At 37.5% G+C, this 22,149-nt stretch overlaps 1 protein-coding gene across 3 annotated transcripts in view; it reads left to right on the top strand.

Annotated features, from left to right (window-relative positions):
- LOC106955196 (uncharacterized) overlaps positions 1–19,215 on the top strand; it is a 41,760-nt gene extending 22,545 nt beyond the window's left edge. Inside the window, exons 11-16 of one of the 3 annotated variants that reach the window (XM_015045219.1) lie at positions 3,424–3,522; positions 5,180–5,364; positions 7,601–7,728; positions 9,751–9,996; positions 16,562–16,665; positions 18,963–19,215. In XM_015045219.1, coding sequence (XP_014900705.1) covers positions 3,424–3,522; positions 5,180–5,364; positions 7,601–7,728; positions 9,751–9,996; positions 16,562–16,643 — 740 coding nt within the window. In that variant the 3' untranslated portion in view covers positions 16,644–16,665; positions 18,963–19,215. Of the gene's footprint in view, positions 1–3,423; positions 3,523–5,179; positions 5,365–7,600; positions 7,729–9,750; positions 9,997–16,561; positions 16,666–18,962 lie in introns of those variants that run through there. The other 2 variants (XM_015045220.1, XM_015045221.1) reach the window with 2 other exon arrangements.
- Positions 19,216–22,149: the final 2,934 nt, after the last annotated feature.

Below are 22,149 nucleotides of genomic sequence, written 5' to 3'. Positions count from 1 at the left end.
ATTTAGTGGAACTGAAGAACCTGATCAACAGGACTGCGCTGTGTTTGGAAACACCTATCATATTCCAAACTGGCTGAGTTACAGCGACTGAGCGGGATCCAAGATTAAATCATCTGAAGGATTTTCTTTGATCCTTAGCCAATACCCCAATGAATTATGGTTTTTTAAATAATGTGTGGGGATAATCCAGAGACCTTCGTCGCACCCAAAAACCGTAGGATAACAATGCATTAATCTTCCACTTTGAAAAGGAAAGACGGGAAGAAAGAAACGGCTTGCAATAAGTTATGTTGTCAACTTTGTTTTCCTATATGACATGAGTGGGTCTCTTAAAAGTGTTTGAAGTAATAAGACAAAAATCTTGTCTCAAAAAGGTTTTACAGTTGACATAAAATACTTCTGGGGAATTTTATTAATCAGGGTGTTACAGCATTAACAGTTGCAGAGAAACTGTTTTATCCTACGCCAAAATGACGAATGTCAAATAAGTTGCATTTCCCCTGTTGAGTGCTATAACCGTTTCTGTTTCATATGCAGGTAATATGGGCTATGAGGTTCTCAAAGTATGATAACCAAGATTTATCACTGTGGTCACACAGAAATTAGAAATAAAATGCGTAACAATCTAATTGCTCTCTAATTTTCATTTTTCCTTCTGCGGTTTGTGGATTGTTGTAACAACAACTTTACCATAATAGTGATAAGTGGCATGATTTTAGTTTCTACGTCATGACTGTGTTGTTCTTAATTGGAAATATATTTGAACAATCAGCAGATTAATATCCCTGTAGCAACCTTCCATTATCCACCTCTGTAGTTCTGACCAAAACCTTTGACTTCATGTTTTCATATTTTATTTAGTGCGACTAATTACATGGCAGGGCCAGACATGTTGTAAATTGGAGCTGGTAGTCCTCTGATATTAAAATAGACCTCGTCGAGACTCAACTCATTGTGCTGTGCTTGGTTTCATGAACCAGGGATCTTTCTAATAGTAAGCAAATACTGTGTATGGACCAGGAGTAGTGTTGCATTTTATTCTGTGACATTTTATGGCATGCTGAGTGCAGCTTGTTTTGTGTGATGAAACAAAAAGTTGTTTTCAGTTTTACTTTAATTAAAGTTGTTTGAGGAGGACTGACTGAGTGTCTGGCTGCTGGGTGGCAAGTCTAGTGAGGGCAGAAGTGCCTGCAGAAGGCTTAGCTTCAACAATAAATCACTCCTACATACTCGCACATTCACGCAGGCCTACTCATTACCCACTTGAGTCATACAGAAACTGCTCAGGTGAGCTCACCCGTGTTAATACTAACACTGTCTGGATTTAAGTCTTCAACAAAAACAAATATTAAACATATGTATTTGTTTCTTGTTTGTTTGCGACAGTCCTACTGACACCAGAGCTCAGAAGAGGCAACTGCACGCTAGTACTGAAAATGAACTTCCAAATAAACCCACTTGCTCCCTTGCAACTGTGATTTTACTGTAAATTGCATGCTGTTAAAGCACTTCGTCAGCTGCGAAGACGCTTCATAAAGCGAGGCTGCGTATTTATGCGTATTCAGTTGTGGTGGATGCCTTTTTTAGTCCTGCAGTTTCAAATTATTTGCCATGTTATTTCAGACCATATTGGTTGGTTTTTGGGTGGTTGACTGGAGACATGCTGTGACACGTCGGTGTTTTGATTTCTGCTGTGGAAGGGAACCCCTCCTTAACTGATGTCTGACGGTGATTGAGATGGATCGCAGGGAGGGAGGGAAGGAGACATGAGGCAGAGGGTGAGAGCCATGGGCTATAGGAAAAGGGGAGGGTGTGTCTGGGAAACTGAGTCGCTTTAACATCAAAGATGACCCTAGTCAAAATTCTGCAAAGACCTTGCATTAGGCCTGTAGACGCTGCACTTTATCATCGTCTCTTCCTGTTTGGCAAAGGAAGCCCTTATCCTCAAAACCCCTGTTCAGGCATATGGAAATTAGAGGAGTACGTCATCCCTTAAGCTTGTGAATGTGTACATGAATGAAGTGCTTTGGAGTCCTCTGGACTTGATAAAGTGCTATACAAGTACAGACCATTTACCATTCTTTTTGCTGTGATGCACACCTACAATCAGACATGCGTCCAACTTATGACTGCCAGCTACACTTTGAGAAATTCAATCTTCTGCATAACATATTTGTCAATGTTTGATCAACTATCAACTAAAACTATATGTTTAGCTGAGATCATATTCTGACGTTCTTAATGTTATAGAGATTTAGATAAGGTCTAACACAAATGTCTTATCTGGACGGAAGGACAACGCTGGAATTTGACTTCGAAAACAGAAATCATTGTGGTGATGCCCTAAAATCATTATAGCATCAGAGATTTAAAAATAAGTGAATGCATTTTTCCTAATACAATGGAATAGTTTTGTGAAAAAAGAAGAAAATCCTTGTCGATGTTAAACTGGGGATCATGTAAATCTGTCTTAGATGTGCAGTGGGATATGTTTGAGGGTCAGTGCTGAGACACTTGCATATTTAACCAGAGCAAGATTTTCTTTACCAACATTGTCGACGTGTTGTCAATCTCAATTTTTGCCTTGTTCTTGTGGAAAATTGTCTCAGAATTTATGAAATGCTGATTTGATAGTTTGTTTAACATCTTGCTAGAGATGTCCTAATCTGATACAATATAGCTAATACATTTAATGCTAGGTGCAGGTGATTCAGTAAATTATATATAATCAAAAGGTTTATTTATGTCAAGGATTCGTTTTAAAAAGTAAAACTTGTTTATTGTAAAGATTCATACTGGTATTAACAGTGTTTATCTGTCAATTTTACCATTTTAGCTTAGAGCTAATGCAAATCCCAAGACGTTTTAAGAAAATTTAAATAAAGATTGAAAGCTTGATTGATAGTATGTCCATGTATTTTTGATAAATCAAGTACAGTAATAACATATTGATTATACCAGTCTGCCACTGACTTCAAGCAACATCGATTATAATCGACTCTTCTTCCTCCACATCCATTGTATATTGATTTACAAATGCATCCAACTTTTATATTACAAATGATTATCCTTAGCCAAAAGGACAATTATCCCTAAAACACATCGATTCTAATACAGGTCGATTTTGACCCACTTATACAAAAGTGTAGGATCTTGTCACCCATCCCTCTAAGGATTAATGCCATCTAGTCAACACAGAGATACTTTTCAAAGCATTTTTTTTTGCTCATTGTAGTTATTGTATAGCTAAAAACCAACAGCAGTAATGAAAAATGTTCACAAACATGGAAAAACTGTTCTGTTTAGTGCAAAGTTAACTATATAAACTCATGAACAAGTTCATGTGAATGCATTTTTGCAAAAATACTGCTTTGATCCAAGACATCTGTACAAAAAGTTGGTATTGGTTTTATTTTTTTGCAGAAAAGTTGGAAAACCCCCAGGATGCATCCAACCAAGTCGGAACAGGAAACGAGACACGACATATTTCAAAATCTGGAGCCAAGAAAACTTCTGAAAAAGGTGAGCTAATGTCTTTATATACATCTACACTTAATGTATACATTAGTTCCGTCTCCTGTTTTGCTTTAGAGTCTGTTCATGCATTACTCTATGCTTCAGCTACCCAATTAAATAAATGTTTTCTGGAAAAATGAGAGGATTTTAGTGGCAGAAAGTCATTTGAGCTTGTCAACGAGTGAAGTTTTATTTTTAAGTTAACAAGTACAAGCTTGCTCACTGGTGCTTTTCAGTCGGACCTCTTCTACCAGACAGTTCTTTGTAATGTTTTATCCAAAGTCTTTGTCACCATATTATGGAGAGAATAAAGACGGAGGCAGCTGGTAAACATTGGTGTTAGAGGCTACAGGCACTCACAGGTTTCATCAGGTCCCTTTCAGCAAGAAGGTTATTCATCCTCTCTTTAACTTTCTTACTATATTTTCTTGTGTAGGTGTTAAAAAGGGGCTTGGTTTTAAGAAAAGAACATCACTCACCTCCCTTAGATATAATCTCCTAAGGAGGTTGTATTATAAGGCATCAGTGGTAGCAAGTGTCAGTGTAAATATCAGAACCGAAAACTCAACATTTTCAGTCTGTAGCCACATCTGAATGATCACTGATGTTTTTTGATGAAAGCTTAGGACTCTGGCTTTCATTTTTTTTTTTTATTTGATACAAAATGACTAATATAAAGCACATGTTTTGAATTTATGGTTAAAAACAGTTTGGCTTTATTTCATGCTTTCTTTAAAGTCTATATCCAATACAAACATAAACCTACTATTATACCCTCTTGAGCTTGAATATGGCAGGGATTGCAGTGCAGTAGTGTGCAATCTCAAGACAGAGTCTGGGTTTTAATCTGATTGGTAGTTTGTGTGGGCAGGACCGTGTTGTACAAATTGGCGCCAAATTATGTTTTTCTTTTTTTTGTTTTTGTTTTTAAATGCTTAGTGTTTGAGCTGGGTGTTGAGGTAGAAAATGTTATCATTTAGATGAGCTGTTGCTCGATGTGCAATATGCCTATATTGGTTATTGTATAGCATGTGCTTAGATTGATCTTGTTAGCAGAAGTGATTGCAGGACCCAAAATTGGGTCCGTTTTGAAGCACAGTGTTAAAGAAAACCAAAAAATCACAATCCAATCTCGGTATCAGTTTGCTGTTATCAGTTGAAATGGGGGAAGCACCAGATCTTAGCTTCCTTTCTGAAAGTGGTGGCATAAATATCCCTCAACATAAACAGGAGATATATGCTGTAGAGACCATGACTGTGACTGTGTGCATAAGGGACGGGACAAGTGAGTCTTTGTGTTCACAGCTTGCCTAAGCAGACAGATTCTTCCCCCCTGTGTAAATATGGAGAGGAACTGATAACATTCATTTGTGTACAACAAGGACACATTCACACACCAAAGTACGTGTACTGTACGCTCACCGAGCGGTGTCAGTGGGGGTTATCCTGTAGTGGAATGATGAGTCGTCTTGTGGAAATAACTGCATTGGACTGTTGCTGTCGGTTCACTGTAGCTAATTGGTGCTCAACAATAATTGCTTGGGAAATGAGACAAATATTATTCCTCAGTTAGATTTCCTACAGTTTGGATCCCTGCAACTCAAAAGCTTTTCAATGGTAGAGAACCTAAATGAATAACAATCTACGGTGTTTCCACATGCAGACACAGTTCCAGGGGGTGTGAGTTTGCTGACCCGTGTGCTGCGCATGGCGCACCGGTACCTTCTCAGCCCTTTGGGTCGGGAGGGAGTTGAGGAGAAGTGTTCACAAACACTGGCTGTGCCGAGACGCCGGAGTCCTGGCCGCGTGTTCCGGAGACGAGCCTCGGCTTCATTTACACTAGCTCAGGTGAAAATGTTATCCATGCATCTCATTGTTTAGTTTTTATCTGCTTGGTCAGTACAACGGTGCAGCGAGCAGCCGATTTGCTTAACTCTGCATAAAAACAAGAAGCAGGCTGTTTGCCTCATTTGTCATCACAATCACCACGAACATGTAACAATTAAAGCACAAAACCTTTCAGCTGGATATTACTTTTTGGTATTGTTTTCCTTGCATTAATAAACCGTAGTGTATTCATAGGAATATCGGAGGTGTTGGACACTCCAAGAAACACCATTACTAATGTTTGTGCCAAACCAGTTTGCTGAACTTTCTTGGCTTCTTTTTTAGTTTCAATTAATCAATAGCTTATTTAACAAAGCCGATGCAACTGTGTTTAGAACTGCCTTAGCTCCTTAAAAAAAGGAATCTGAAATATTTCTCAAATCAAAGCGTGTCGTCAAAATCCTCACCGTTAGACCACGGCCACTTGCTTGAGCAGTTGAAATGAGGCTGGATGGATTGCTGCTTTTCCTTTTCTATTCAATATTTTGAATATTTCCATTAAAAACCGAGGCTCATAAGGCCAGACAATTTTTTTTCCAAGTGATTTTGTGTGATTTGTAGCTTCAGTTTCTCATTCCTGGCTGAAAGGAGCTGGTACCCATTATGCTCCTCAGCAGCTCTGGCAATCTGCTTTAAGGTTTCACGTGTTGTGAGATTGGTTACAACAACTGGTTGTATTATTTACTGTTACCTTTCTATCATCTCAAACCAGTCTGCCTTATCTATGTTCCTTTTTCTTTTTGTAAGCCTAAGAGATGGTGTTGTGTGAAAGTGCCAGTAAACCAGCGGCTTCTGAAACACCCAGACCATCTCGTCTGGCGTCAATAACCATGTGAAGTTTATACTGACTTTAAATCTCCTTTCTTCCTCACGCTGGAGTTCTGTTTGAACTTCAGCACAGTCTTGATGCCTAAGTGCGTTGCTTGCTGCCACAATCTGCTGTTTGTGGTAAGCTGTTGAACAGTTGTACCTAATAAAGTGGTCTGCAAGTGTGTAGGTTAACAATGTTGTTCTTCAACATCTGCTTTATAGGGTGTGGCTTTTAGCCTAATTTCCCAGGAAGGATGTTTCCTTCTCCTCTGGCTTTCCGAGACTTTATTATTAAAATCTCTTTCTTTATCAGTAAAGATTAGTTTTAGCTCTTGAATCGATTCTGATCCTCAGAGGAGTTTAAATGCCTCCAACAAACCTCAAAGAATCAGTCAAATTATTATTATTTTTTTAAACTCTGCTCACTTTAGGGTCTAATGCCTTGAGCTTAAGCCAAAACAGGCTTGAGTGAGAAAATCGCACAAAGTTAGCATGTGACTTAAAACATTTTGACACAACATGGCTTATCCTATTATTGAGCTGATCTTTCCTAATATTTGACAACAAAGGGCTTATGATTATAAAACTGCAAGTGTTGGAGAATACTTGCTCCTGAAAAACACGTAATTTAAAATTGTGTAGTTATACAATGATTGTGATTTGCTAAAGCTAGTTGCTATGGGTTTAAAATGATTTTCTTCAAAAGCTATTGCTGAATTCAGTGCAGTTTAATGGCATCAGAGTAATAACACCGTTTTTCCTCAGCCATTCAGACAAGATGCTGCATGTGCAGCAACATTATGAGATGCCACCAATTACCACATAAATTGGTTGCTTTGCAAGGTCTTTCCAAGTTCAGCCCCCAGAAAATGCACTTTCATACTTCAGCTTGCTACTCAAAGGATTATGAGTGTATGAAACCAAGGCTTTATATAATTATTTTGTTACGAACTTGTAAACTGTGGCTGTGATTGCCCTTTGGAGTCGCATGGTGGTCTAGATGTTGATCATAGATTTCTTCCTTTATTGGGGGATTTAGATTTAATTTACATGGTCTGGAATTGGAAAAACAAAAGTCAAGAACAAGAGATTAATTTGTCACTACATAACTTATGTAGTGGAACTACATAAGTTGTTAAAATATGACAAAATAATCAATGACATTTATACGGTTTTAGTACGCTTTTCAAATACAACTCTTTCTAATGGATCTGTGCTTCTGTCAGTATTTAGAGTTACACAAACCAGTCAAAGAGACTGTTAATAAACACAACAAGGAGGAAATTGATACATTTCATTTTGCCAGAATTAATGAATATTGAGCATCCCAATATTTTTGTCTTTAACAATATGGGATTTATTTCAGTTTTTTTGTCTTTTTTCTTAGGTGAGATTGAAAAAGCAGAGCAAGCAGAAAAGTAGCATCCACCAGCCTGAAGGACAAGGGGGCGGTGGAGAGGTGGCTGTAGCCCCTGTTACTGGGAAAAAACCTGCTGGCTGTGGGAAAAGTGAAAGGTTAGAACATTTAATTTTTTCAAGCATGAAACAACAAACTTGCTGCTACTTATTTTCAATACACTTATGAAAGCATTATTCTTATTTGACTTTGGGTTTAGCAGTACTCCTAAGTACCAGCATATTTCAGCTGCTGTTTACGTCATATGTGGATGTTTCATATGAAAAAAATATGGACTAGACAAGAATCATCAAGCACATGAAACATATAGTAAAGCTTTCTGAAACTCATGCTCATTTAATGTTTATGATGCCATAAATCGTTTTCTCAGCATTTTATGATCCTTTTTATTGCCCCAGCTGTAATTTATATGACTGTCTCACTTTTCATCGTCAACATTTTTTATTTCTCACTAAAGTAGCTCAATCTTGATTCCCACAATATATGCTTTTTTCCCCTTCAGCTATAAGGGCTGTAAATTCCCTTTTCTCTGTGATGTAGCCTCAGATTAAATCTGAGTTAAGAGTTCATCTTTTCCAGGTTTTGTTGGTCAGCTGGCCGCTGATCAGAACATCGGAACAAAGGCCTATATAAACCAAGTTCTATACATTAACTTTGAATTATTCAGTAAACATTTTTGTATTGTTTTCTAATATTTTGTCCAATTATCTGGAAAATGGCAGCACAGACGCACATTTGCTCATAAAAACATGCAAATCCTTCATGATTTGTTTTCCTGTTAATTTATTTTCATTTAATGTTTCTCTGATTCCCACACAATGCACACTTTGCAGCTGTTTGCTTGCAAATCAGGCTTGCTACGTGTGAAGATGCACGCTTATTGAAGGGCTCATTTATATGATCTTCCTGGAGCCATGGAAGCTGTTTCAGTAATGTTAAAAATTTCTGCTATTCCACAAAGTCTTCCTGTTTTTGTTTCTTGTTGATAAAGCGGGTCAGTTTCCAGCCACATTCAGAATTTCTCAATAGTCCTCTAATCTTCTCATTGTAATGCTGCTCCTTTTGTCCTGTCAGCACACGGCAGACAGCAGAAACATTCGGTACCTTTTGAGTGGTTTGTGTGTTTGTATTTATCTGTGCATCCTCCCCTGTGTGAATATTTGCACCCATGTTTCAAGAATGCTTGTAATTCCTCGCAGCTTTGCTCTTTGTGTCGAGTGGATCAGGTTATTTGAAGCATGCGGTGGGTCATCGGGGGTCACAAAAGGGATTATTGTTATTGTGTGGCAAATTAGCTGTAGACAAGAGGAGGCAACAGGACAATCGTCAGCTTGCTTCAATGTTAAAAAGTGTGCCAGGAACTTAAAAAAAAACATATGAGGGTTCAGAAAACATGACAGATGTTTGACTGCGTACTTATAATTGTAGTAAAACGGCATTTAATGAATTTGTCCACCACCATTTTGCCATAGCTTTCTTTGTGTGAGGTGGTGTAATATTTTAACTTGACTGATAGTTCTTTCCAGTACATAAAAATAACTCGTCTCAAGTTGAGAAATTATTTAGAAAGTAAAAGTAATCTACAGAACGATTACATTTAATGCAAGCAAACCACAAACGGGTTGTTTTAACAGTTAACTGACAGCAGCTCATACAGTCTCACAATAATTAAAAGAAAAAAGCCCAACAATATTGGGACATTTTACCTCAACGTAACACCCAAAAGATTAAGACAATAGTTTTTTCCAAACGTTTTTAAAGCCAAAAATCCTTGAATTTCAGGATCTATGCATTCATGTGCTGCATTCCAATAATTTATGTGACTTGTGGGGCTTTCTGATGCTTTGACTGTAACTTTTCAGTGACACAAAGGAAAGTCTGACAATTTCACATGTTTTTGTCATCATGGAGTTGAAGAATATGCCATCCAGTTTTCCTCCCTGGTGTCTTGCAGTGAGCTTGAAATTTGTCATTCTTAGAGGAACCTTTTCTTTTTTCTTTTTTTTTTCATGGGGATTTTTAAAGCAAAAATAATTATCGTATGTATTAATCTAAATTTCAGTTGGTGAACAAACATTTGGGAGCTCATGTAAACCTACTCTTTGTTCTTCTGTTTAAAGATATCAGCAAACCTTTGAGAGATCTGGTGCAGGGTCTGTTGGCAAAGCGGCTCATCGTCGTAGCAACCGCATCCGTAATCATGCCAGAGCGAAATCTCATCGTCTTCCTCGAAATGAGAGGAGCTCAGTGGACCAGAATCCTAACTCCAGTGCGATTCTCTCCTCCACCACTCCCACGAGTCCTCAACCCACCAGTGCTTCTCAAAGTGGAGAACCCCATGAAACATTCAACGCAGCTCTCATCAGGTAAGATTAACAAGTTACTTTTGCTTTCCAAGTAGCTTTAAATATCGAAAGCTGTTCTACACTCATGGAAAACAAAGGAGGCATGATGTCTTTCTGCTACAGGATTTTTCAATTCTTTCAGTTTTACTTCAAGCATAAAAATAATCCAAAGAGTTTGAAGAAAAGTTGCAGCCACTTGTGTTGTAGATTCCCAACAACAAACAAAATAAATCTCCTTAATCCTAAACTTAGCTCAGTGTTTTCTTCTATTCTATACAATGAACATCAAGAACTCTAAGAAAAAGTTTCTCTCTGCTGGACATGACCCTGCAGCCAACTCTTACTCCTTTGCGGAGTAAGTTATTTATCCAGTGAAGAAATTTAGTGAATGCACAGTATACTACAACATGCTGACTTGACTTTAACAAAGGTTTATATGAAACCATACACCACAGACTGTAGCCTGACCTCTATAAGAATGAGTGTGGAAACTCGCTTTTACCCTCATCGACAATTTCTTTAGAAAGATATGTGTATCAAAACAGCAACATTTTAGGACATGTTAAAAATGCCAGCACTGCTTAGCTTAATTCTAATAGTCATGATTTTCCAAACCAACCCCAAATGGTCATTAAAGAGCTCAAACTTGCAGAGTTAAGCTTTTTATTTTATTTTATTGAGAGATGACGGATGTAATAGAAAGCTGTGGTCAGAGTTAAAGTCTGTATGGTAAGCAGAGGCAGCCACATCAGAGTTTATCAGGTTTCACACAATCAAATGAGCAGCTCGTAATATTCAGTCAGTCCTGTTTAAGGCTTTGGTTATAGGAAGTGGGCTTGTTTTTCAGACTGTAATCCCCCACATCAAAAATCAGTTTTCCTCCTCTCAACTTCCTTTAAAACTGTTAGACTTCAGGGGAGGCAATTAGAGGGCTGTCACCACTATAAATTATTTGTTGTAAACTAGGTTAAGTGTTATGTGTATCACATATTTTGTTATTTTTACCCTTTTTTATTTAACAACCTAAGGGGGTTCCTCTTTTGTTGTATTTCATAAATATGTCTGAATAATGTGTGGGCAAAACAAGTTTTTATACATTCAGTCAGCTGACGCAAAAAACCCGTCAAAATATATCGATGTGATCGTTTTTTTGTTTTTTTTATTTAGCGTATTATAACAGAAAAAGCCGACCATCTTAGAGGACGACCCTCTTGATACAAGAGAAAACTCAAATTTTTAGGAAAATGGCCACTAATCAATTAATCGTTGGTCAATCGATCAGATCAATCATCTCTAGATTAAGTCATCAATTGAGAACAACAAAAAGGTAAGGGTGCAACTTGAAGGGTTTTGTTTATATAATGAAAGCTATTTAAAAATAAGATTAGTTCTGAATTTGCATTACTATAGTCAAATCTTATTTTGTTTTGTCTAGAAAAGGTGTCATTTTAATTGACTTTTTTTTTTTTTTTTTTTTCAGAAAGCACGTCAAAAAAATTGTATTTACTGAATAAGGCCATAAATAAATGGTGCAAATGCAATAAATCTGTTAGTAGCCACGGTTTTCTTATGATATGTGCTGGAAGCAAATTGTTGCGTTTCTAGTTTTCAAATATGAAATGAATTTGTGTGACTGACGGACTCACAAATTCAGGAAAGTGAAACGCCTCCTGTTGAGTTTTCCACTCATGCATCTAAGCAGGGCGGGAATGCCGCAGCACAAAAATAAACTTGTAATTTCCTGCTTGGTGAGCTACACACCTTCTGAACATTTTGTCCTGTTCAAGAATTTTCCAGGAAGTCGATGCACTTGGAGTAATAATTTAAAATCTGCTTGTTGCTTCAAATGCATTGTGGTGCCACAATTTCAATTAATAAACATTATTTTGACTGACCGTCCACAACAATACCAAGCTGAGAAACATGCAGCAAAGATCCGTTATAACAGACGTTCATGAAATTAAGCCTAAAAGATGTGTCCCAGCAGAACATACAAACACAGCAGCAATTTGTTTAAAATCTCTAAATAATTTATGTTCCTTTATGGATGTCTTTTGGTTTCATTTGCGCTTTAGAACATAACAGCAGTAAATAATTTCAACCAACTCTTAAAGCTCCTAAAGCGCTACATTAGCAGTAGAATTGAAATCCTTTCTCTCTGTAGACAAGCTGGGAGCTGTAAAAACTTTTAAAGTTAAACATAATTTATAGTTTCTTCTGAGTTTTCTGAAAAGTAAAGCTGAGAAATTTCCACCCATCCCTTGTTCTTGGTTCTTTTCCACAGAGGTCTTCCCTGAAGGTTCAGCTATAATACTGCCTCTCACATCACCGTTTTCTGGCATACTTTTCTACCCAAATAGTCTGTATTCTGTTGGATACAGTGGAAACGGATTGGGATGAGTGCCTAAACCTGCACAACCGATCACTAGTTTTATTGTTCGTGTTTCGCTGTCAGTTTTGACAACGTTAAATGCTCATCCGTCTGTCCTCTTTCAGGAAAGTATTTAGTAGAACAGCAAGCGGGATGGCATGTTTTTCAACGTAAGCAACTCATAAATTAACGAAACTGACAAACGTGCCTGGTGACTTGCTCAACCAGTTATTTGGCAGTCATATTTGAACAGGCTGTTCCATGTTTAAACACATATTCACGTTGCATCAGGTTAGTTTTATGTTGAATACATAATGTTTATGTTTTCTATGTTGTAGTTTCAGAATGAATTTTTAAATGCACTGGGTTTTTTTGCATTTTTTTTTAATGGAAGCTGTGTGTGTGTGTATATAAATTAAAATGAAGGTACACCTCGGATGACATTCCAAAACATGTTGGATTTCTTTTTTTTTATTCTTTCATTTTACAAACACAATACAAATCATTATTTAGGATGTAGTAATTATTTAACTAAGAGATGCTGGTGTTTTATTAATTCCAACAAAGGTTAAATACAGGGTTGAAAAGCTGCAACTAAATCTGTATCCAGCGAGGGGGTTTAAAGTCATAACCGCTGTTTATGAGGACAGCAATTAAAATGCAGAAGCTTAACCTAATTAGGCAGAATGTTCCCCACAAAATAGCGGCAGCGCGCACGTGACTCTGCTCTCTGCCAGAAGGGGACTAGCTGGAAAAAAAAAAAAAAAAAGAGCATCGAGCTCGTCGTGCGTTTGTCGGCTGAGGCTTGTCATCTGATCCTTCAGTGTTGTGGGTCGTATGCTGAGCAGTGTGGGAGCCACTGTCGTACTCTCTTCTCCTCCCACCTGGGGAATCTGGTTGTGTTCACATGTTTTATGGCACACTTAGTAATTTGCTTTTGTGTTGTTTATCCTTCTAGCAGTGGAGAACAGCTTAAAAAGAACCCCACTATTTCTTTCTATTGCTAACTATGTTGTTCTTGAGAAACGTATATCCAGCCCATTCATGTCCTTGTTTGTGTGTTGTGGTGTTATGTAACAGTGTTGAGAGGTTACAGGGTGGATGAGTGATCAAACACAGACAGAACAAATTCTATGCAAAGAAGCAGAGCGGCAGTGAAAACAGTGGAAGTGTTTGGTGCAAAGACACACAAAAGGGACCCATCCGCACAAATCCAAGCCAGTCAAGTGTCGCTTTAATCACTGTGTCCTGTTATTGAAGGTAGAGTCAGAATGAATCGCACAATGTTTTAGTTAAGTTTACAGATTCAGAGTCACAGCTGACGAGTTTGGTATTTGCTGTCAGTGGGGGGTTTCTATTAGAATGCCTGTCCAGGGATTTTCCACAAGAAATTAAAAATGGTCAAATTTCTGTCGCCGGTCAGCATGTATGTTTAATAAACATGAGTGCCTCCCTTAAAAAGCTATTTGTTGCTTTCGCCACTGTAGTCTTGAGAAAAAAATCCATCCACATGACAGAGTATTCTAGTTTGAAGTGCAGTATAAAGTGGTGTCGTAGATCATCAGTTCTGCTTTTTCTTTTTTAAATGTGCTCAAAATTATTGCCCCGTTTTTCTCTTCAAGGGCAGATTTAATGGAAGGGACATCACTCTCCCTTTCTTCCATCTAAAAGCTTGAGGTATCAATCTTAGTTTTCTGGTCGGTCTTTCGACAAACACAATTAAACTCCATGATGGCACACTAAGCTGGTTTGAAATATGATCACTTTAATTGCTAATATTGTTATGATGTCATAATGGATCCACTTTTTGCTGATTTAACCTTTTAGCCAAATGCCCCGGCACCCTGCGCACTGTCTGCAGATTGCTATTCCCTTGAAACCCTGCACCATTCTAGTCTTTTATTTATGACATCATTCCTGATTCCCAGCAATTCCCGGCTGTTGTTTGGTGTGCATTTCAGCTGGCTTCAGCAGTACTAACTTTTAACAATGTGAATGCCAAGACTCTGCGGGTCACACTCGAGTGAAAAGGGGGAGAAAGAAAGAGTCCCATTGATATCCCACACCTCGGCGTTTGTTTGATCAAAGACTCTGCCTCCAGCATTTCAGGCTCACAAACAGTCAGAGCCTGGCAGAACCAACAGAGCTAGCTACGTGAAGAAGAAATACAAAACTTGTTTTACTAAATTTCCTTAAGATTCTGTTTGGCAAAAAGGTTTTGCTCAAATTAAATGTTATTCAGAATATTAAAAAGCTTAAATCTGATATAATTTCCACACTTGGGCATCCATTCGCACACAGCTGTTTTTCTTAATACTAATGTGTTGAACTTTTGTTGCTTTTGCATCAAGTATCGAGCATCATCTAGCATCTCATAACTAGCATGTTTTCTTTCACAAATTGCAATGGTAATCACATACGACGATGCTAATATAACTTAAAAGTTTATGCCATGTCTCCCTCAAATATTCCAAATAACTTAACATACTAAATTAGACTACTTTAATTATGATGGTTGTATTTACTCATCTTGTACCTAGCGGTTGACAGGCTAAGCTACGTCTTTTCTTCAAGGTAAGAAAAGACCTTCAAATCCAAGAATTTATGTCCTTTTTCAAGTTTATTGGTTTGCGAATTCACGACAGCGACTTCCTTCGCATCAGCAAATGAAAAGGATGGCAAATTAAGCAAAGATTTTGAAAAAAGGAGACATTTTTCCTTATTTTCCTCTTTTTCTTTAATAGATTTGCAAAAACAGGAAGTGCCCCACATCAGGAGACGTTACTTCCGGTTATGAAAAAGGCCTATTAAAGCTAGCATAAAATATTGCAGTAAATTGGTGAATAGTAATAAATCCCTGAATGAAGCACGGCCAATATGTCTTGTGGAAGCTAAATAGAAAAGGGTCCCCCTCATGCTAGCTGTACACAGAAGGTAGATTGGATTTGTTGGCCATAAATTACTTTGAGCAACAGTTACCTTTTTTTCTCCCAAGGTGACAAGCTATGTGTCATTTCTTATTGAAAAATAGAAAAAGCATTGCTTGTGAGACGTTGCCTAGAAACGTGTCATAAGACATTGCCCATCCTCAATCATCCTGAAAAGGTTTTGTTTGAATGAAACTCTGTGCAGTGAATGGAAAAGGTCACAGTTAATGACTGTAATGCTAACACCTTGGAGGTTAGAAATATAAAAGGAAATGGAGCCTGGCGAAAAAAGGACAATAGACACTGTAAGTCCTCTGGTGACCAGGGAGTGTAGAGGTATTTATTTTTTACATGGTCGTATTTCTTGTCATCTTTTTTTTTCTTCCCTCAACACTTTTGACCCTTTTTAAGCCGTTTTCTACACCTGCATGGATGTGTGACTTGCTGAGACCTGGCTCAGTTTTAAATGTAATTTAACTTAAACAGCAAATTATAATTTAGGTTTATTTAGTCTTTTCTCTAGAATGTATTTTTTTTTAGAAACAATTTTATTAATCTGTTATCTTTTAGATTTTGTTTTACTACATTTGATGCTTATAAATGTACATCAATTCAATTTACTAAAATATGAAATCATTCATGAATGTTTGACCATTTTCTGTCTTCAGGTAAAAAAAATATATTGTTGCAAAAGTGTTTTGTCTTTTTTTATTATTTTTATGGATGAAATAGAAATTACATTTCACAGTACATGGAAACAAAGATCAACTTTCATTTGAAATCACAAAACCCAATAATCTTAAAAGAAAGGTTGTCTCTTGTATATGACAAATAACAAATGCATTGTGTACAAAATAACCATCGTAAAATATAAATTAATTTTCTCAAGTTGGAGTTTATTGAATGTTGAAAACTTGAACAAGTCTGAAACTCCTGGGATGTTTGTGACCTTCCAGCAGAAATTTGCATTTGCAGACCGTACTTCATGTTCATGGACTGAAAGCGGTTTCTTGCATCCTGTTGGTCCTAGTTTCACATCCTCTGAACGGCGAGAAAGGAAAACATTGTGTTTGAGAAGCCCTGAATGCTCACCCTGATCTTATGCTCCTCGTGTTTTAAATAAGCAGTCATGCTAGAGTTCTTTAGTAACTTCCCACTACTTCCTGTACCCATATGTTAGATTGTATCTGATACTGTTCTGCGAACACCTGCTGAGGACAGGATGGAGGGGAGAGATGGTGCTGTAAAGGTTGGTGATGTATGACTAAGTCTATTGTCTCTGTTTTAGAAAGATAGAGCCTGTCACCAAGTTGTCAAAAAGACATTTGTTGGTAAAAAATAATCAGCCATTCAAAGAAAGGAAGCACTGACCAGACATCAAAAGACACAACAGTAAGTTATTGGCTGGTTTTATCACCAAACGGTATTTTTAAGTCAAACCATCGTTGGAGGTGGGCGGTGTTCTTTGTCTCGCTTTTCCTTCCTCCCACCACGTTTGTTTGAGCTTCGCCCCAACCTTAGCTTGTTGTCTTCAGACCTATACAGTCTGGTCTGTTTGGTGGAACTTGTTTGGCAGTAAAATAGTTTTGTCATTTTATATTTTAAAATAAATTACCGTTTATGTTAGATAACACTGTTCAGTAGGCACAGTTAATATATCAAATGCAGCTAAAACGGGTAGCTGGTGTCGGCACAGGCCAATGATGTTTACGAATGCTCTGTACTGAACTGGAGGTATTGTCAACTCGCTCTATAATTCATAACGTTAATCTAGTGATGCAGATTTGCGTTTAGAACTCGTAGGCTACTTTATTAGTTACACCTATTCAGTTGCTTGTTAGCTCAATTAATCATGCGTTTTCAGCTTCTAGAAGGGGTCTGAAGGATTTGTGGAAATTCAAAATGAGCGTCAGAATAGAGGAAAAGGGAGAACGTAAGGGTGTTTTAAATGAGTGTAGCTGTTGGTGCGATGTGATAAAAGATTTCTATCAACTTTGAAATCAAAATGTTTTATTAATTTTCAAAATTTGGGACCGGCTGTTCCAGGAAATATTAATTAAAGCTTTACATTTTGAGGAATCCTGCTTCTTTTTGTCAAACATTTGTGTTTTCCTGAAATTTTTGTATTGTCTCTTAAACATGTACGTGGCGTGACTGTTCCTCAGTGTGAGGAGTGCTTTCATTGGTCAGTAATGTCCAAAGACAAGGACTAAACAAACTCAGTCCATTTACTCCTACTGTTTTAACTTGAGTGCAGAGGATGTCATCTAAAACGGATGACTGAAGTTGGTCACTTGGAGCGGTCACAAACATCTCAACAGACTCAAGAGGTCCACTTTTCGATAATGTTTTTATTGATCAAATACGACTGTGAGGACAAATGTAGTCACACAACTTTGAGTCTTGAAAAGCTTGGAGCTTTGAGACTGCCATGTTCTATGCTGCTGTTGTATTTGTATGCACTGACAGTACTCTCTTTTCTTTCTTTCATTTTGTACTCATGTCAGGTAAAATGAATAGGCCCAGTTCATTGGTGCTTAGAATGGGGCATATAAGTCTGCAAAGACTTGCTTATATGAGTTATAATGCGGCGCCAGTGTCGGGGACCCCTTTGCTGTGACGCTGAATGAATCTATAGAGTCCGTCTTTAGTTAAAACCACACTGCTGGTCATACTAAATGGCTGTTTTGTGTCAGATTTGTTCTGCCTGTTACCACATGTAGACTAAAGCCACCATGGCTAACCTGCTCATACTAATTACTCTTTATGCTCTGTAACAAATAAGCCTGAAAGAACTGGCTCAAAGATGCAGACTGAAAAACATTTCCCGCATTTAAACAGTAAATGCTTTCACCACAACTTCATTCTCAAAACACACTGATGGTTTAATCTGAGCATTTCTCAGCCCATAGCGTGAGGGCCCCATTCCACTGCTTCTGATTTTAAGTAAAATCGAACATCAAGGTGTACATAAAAAAAATATTTATATATATTAGTTTTCTGTACAGGAAGCTCAAAGTTGTCATACTATGTGTGGAAGATGTTACACTGGCACCTAAAAGGAGAACTCAAAAATTCAAGATGGCGATAGATGGTAGAAAATGTAAAATGGTAATTACATTTGCAATAAGAAATAATTATCAAATTGAAGAAGTAAAATATATTACTCTGTGTGCTGAATGTTGCATACAAGTATATAATTTTAAAAAATTACTGATCTACTGAAATAACGTTTTAATGATATTCAGATCTGGAATATGTCTGCTGTGGGGTAAACATTAATCTTTGTGGTTTGTTTGGACTTGAGTGGTTTGAGTGATGAGCAAATTGCCAAAGGCTGAGTGAGATTATGGGTCTTGGTGCAGTTTTCATTAACATAGTGCTTCGGTAAGTATTTTTCCCGTGATGGTTTACTGTAATAATTCTGTCCCAACTGGAATCAGGAATCCATAAAGAAACATAGTTTTCCTTAGAAAGCAACTTAGCTCCATGTCAGACTAAAAGTGTTGAGCGTCAAGAGTTTCATTTCCAAAAGTAATTATCTCTCACCATTGGTCCAGAGAAGGTAGCAGTGGGCCCCGATGTTGTAAATACAATTTTTGCACGACATTTCTCAAAGTTTCTTTAACGTACCAATCACCGTGTGGGAAATATGCTAAACTGATTCTCTGTTCTGATTCTTTTTCCAGAGAATTATCATCCAGACATCAGACCGGTTTGCCCTTCACGAATGCCAGAGAATCAAAGCTGATTTAAAAGCTAAGAACAGCAGAACATGAAAGTACCAACCAGGATTTATCAAACTGTTGAGCTGCAAATCTGCTGGTTGTTTAAAACTGTCTTCTCCAGGAATTTGTCGCTTTCATAACAATTTATTGTTTCATGTTTGTCTTTTCCAATACTTCACACACTTTCTTTTTAATTGCCTCAAAAAGGTTTAATAAAAATGCATATTTTTAATTGTTTGATTGGTCCTTTTTTTTTTCCGTAGGTTGGTCTTAAGTAAGTGTGTGATGGTGCTGCTTTTTCGTACAGTGCAATTATCTTCACTCACGATGGAAATGAAATTTAATCCTCCGCTGCTACGGTATGTTGACAGATGTCACAGTCTGTCACGCACGTTTTAATTTTAAAATGCTGGTAAAATTGTATCTGGGAGCTATGATGTCTTCAAATGCTTTTCTTGTCTTGGAGCGTCTTGTACGTCTGACAGACTCTTGTCGCAAGCAAAGCTCAAAAGTAACAAGATAGTGAAGCAAGGAATCATTCTCTAGTTGAGTTGAAATCCAAGGTTTGAAGTTTTAACCTACACAAGAATAATAGAGACTTTATCAGGACAGATCTGTGCCTTTTCAAATCAAATCAAGTCCAGTCAACAGAATTTACCACAGGTGGGCTTCATTTAACTTTTAGGAATGCCTCTATTTTTAACTTGATTGCAAAAGCTTGTGAATACTTATGTAAATATGATTTCTATGATTTCTTGGTTTTCTGTTTCTGATAAATTTGCAAAAGCACTCCACAACTTTTTTTATTCAGTGTCACAATGTGGTATTTGTGTGTAGAATTTTGAGGAACGAAAAAAGAATGTGATGCAACAAAAAGTGGAAAAACTGAACCGCTGCAAATACTTTCTAGATATATTAGTGTTGACTTTTGTTTGGGGGGGGAAAAAAAAAAAATCTGTCCTCACTGTTTGTGTTTTATTCCTTTGTGTACTGTCAAAGGATTTGGTTATCTGAGAAAATGTCAATATAATAATAATAATGTTGCTTTTTTTTTTTTTTTTGTTTTTTTTTTCTCCAAAATAGTTATACTATTCTGGCGTTTGCAATGTAAAACATCTCGGCAGTGACCTATTAAAAGTTGTGGAATGTTCTCTGACCTGGTAATGGCTTGACCCTGTAGTTTGGGATCAAAGGCGGGGGGCGACGATGCGGAGGCTGCATACCTGCACTCACCTTGGCTGCAAAGTTTCAGTATGCCGTTGTGTAATCAGTGTTCAGTCTGGGAGAAACATTAAACTTCTACTCAGACATGCAAATTCACGAGTGGGGATTTTGTACCTGAATTTCCGGGAAAGAGAATCTATTTTTAATGTCAACTTTTGCACACAGCAAAGCAGTTAAGACTTCAGGCGAACATTAATGCTCGGCTTTGCTCACGTTTTCCGGTAGTCCTCTAAAATGCCAAAATCAAAACAAACACATCCAGCACACTCGCTTATTTTAAAAACAAAACATAATTACCATGGCTGCATTCTTACCGTTTTACATTGTTTTGCAGGGAGCTTTGTTGTAGGGCAAAATGGCAGGCCTCTGTGAAGTTTCACATGAAGAGCGGCCTGAAAATTGCTGTTTGGGATGAGCAGAGAGATGAAGGATTTAGGGCTGGTAACGTGTTATTACTGCGTCCACAGGGGAGGAAAAGCTGTTGGATTTGTTTTGCTTGTGGTTTCAATAATTCAGAAAATGTTTTCAGAAATGGGAGCAAAACCTTTCGACAGGAAATACTTATTTTAGTTTTTACATTTGGACTGTGATTAATCAGTTTATTAAAAGAAAATAAATCTTAAACCCAAAGGGTGACCCAGGAAACTACAATTTTCAGATGCAAATAAAAGACACACATTAAGAAAACTTCAGTAGCAAAAAAAAAAAAACTTCATCAGCTGAATGGGATGGTCAGGTTGACACCTTTTAAATGTCCCATGGACAACTACAATAGTTCAGTAAGAGTTAAATTTTTGTATTTGACTCACTGAAATGCCCCTGAGCTGCTTGCTAATTGCTAAACGTTACAGAATGTAGATATTACAAAAGCTCATGTATGTCTTGTTTAAACTAGACATGCAGTTTTGTTGAACCGCAACAGACATGAAAAAGAAATTCAGTGAAAGTTTGAAATCAACAGTCGGACAGAAACTGCAGGTTAATGATTTCCACCCGTTCCCATCATCTGCCTTGTTGTTGAGCGAATCTACAGTCGCGTTCTTTCATCCCGAACAGAAGCAGATGAACTCTATGAAGGGGAAAGACATTTTGGTTCATGTTTTATGGATGGCCAAAGCACCATTTTCGGCTGTGATAGTGAAAGCAAAAAGAGAACGGCTATCTTTCAGCATATGCACACACACGCTGTAGGTGTATTGTAGTAGGAAGTGGCGGACAGGATGGGGGGAAAGTCTACATCTGTTTCCCTCTATTCATCTGTTGGTTGGGATAACGATAAGGTTTGGATATCCTGCCATGTGCGGTGCCTCTTTCTCATACACTCAGCATTTCTGGCCAGATGTGCTGCCCTTCTGTTGCTCTAATTAGCATCACCCATTCAGTTACTAAAGCTGCTCAATCACCCTAAATACCTTTCTCTCTCTTTATCATAATTATTAATGTATTAGAAGTTTACTGGAGTATTCTAAAAACTCAACTTGGTTTTAGGAGAAAAAAAAGTCACATAATACCTTTACGGTACTGTGTATTGGTGTACTTCATTAATCCCAGAAGTTGAAATAAAAATTGTGACAGCAGCCAATCACATCAAACAGAATGCAGAAGACTTCGCTAGACAACTTTATTTAAAATAAAAAGTATAAATCGTGTATGTCTAAAGCTTCAAGTGGAGCTTGAGTCTCTCCACTCATAGGAGAGTAGAGAGACTCACCCTTGTTGAGTGAGCTAAGGTCAAGTCAATTGTTTAAAGTGAGCCTTTACTTTTAGATGGATAAGTACGACTGTAGCAACTGCAGAGAAACAACGAAATAACCATCCGACAGAAAGAATGATCGAATGCTGTACAAATGCTGCACCGCGTGAGAAAATGTTGGAATATTGTTACCCATCTCGAATCCTTGTAAAGAATGATTGATAACTTGTC

This window comes from Poecilia latipinna, unplaced genomic scaffold, assembly GCF_001443285.1.
Source record: "Poecilia latipinna isolate Pla-1442-1.1 unplaced genomic scaffold, P_latipinna-1.0 Scaffold714, whole genome shotgun sequence".
Lineage (NCBI taxonomy): Eukaryota > Metazoa > Chordata > Actinopteri > Cyprinodontiformes > Poeciliidae > Poecilia > Poecilia latipinna.
The sequence above is the reverse complement of the archived record's forward strand: the minus strand, read 5'-3'. Positions and strand labels throughout refer to the sequence as shown.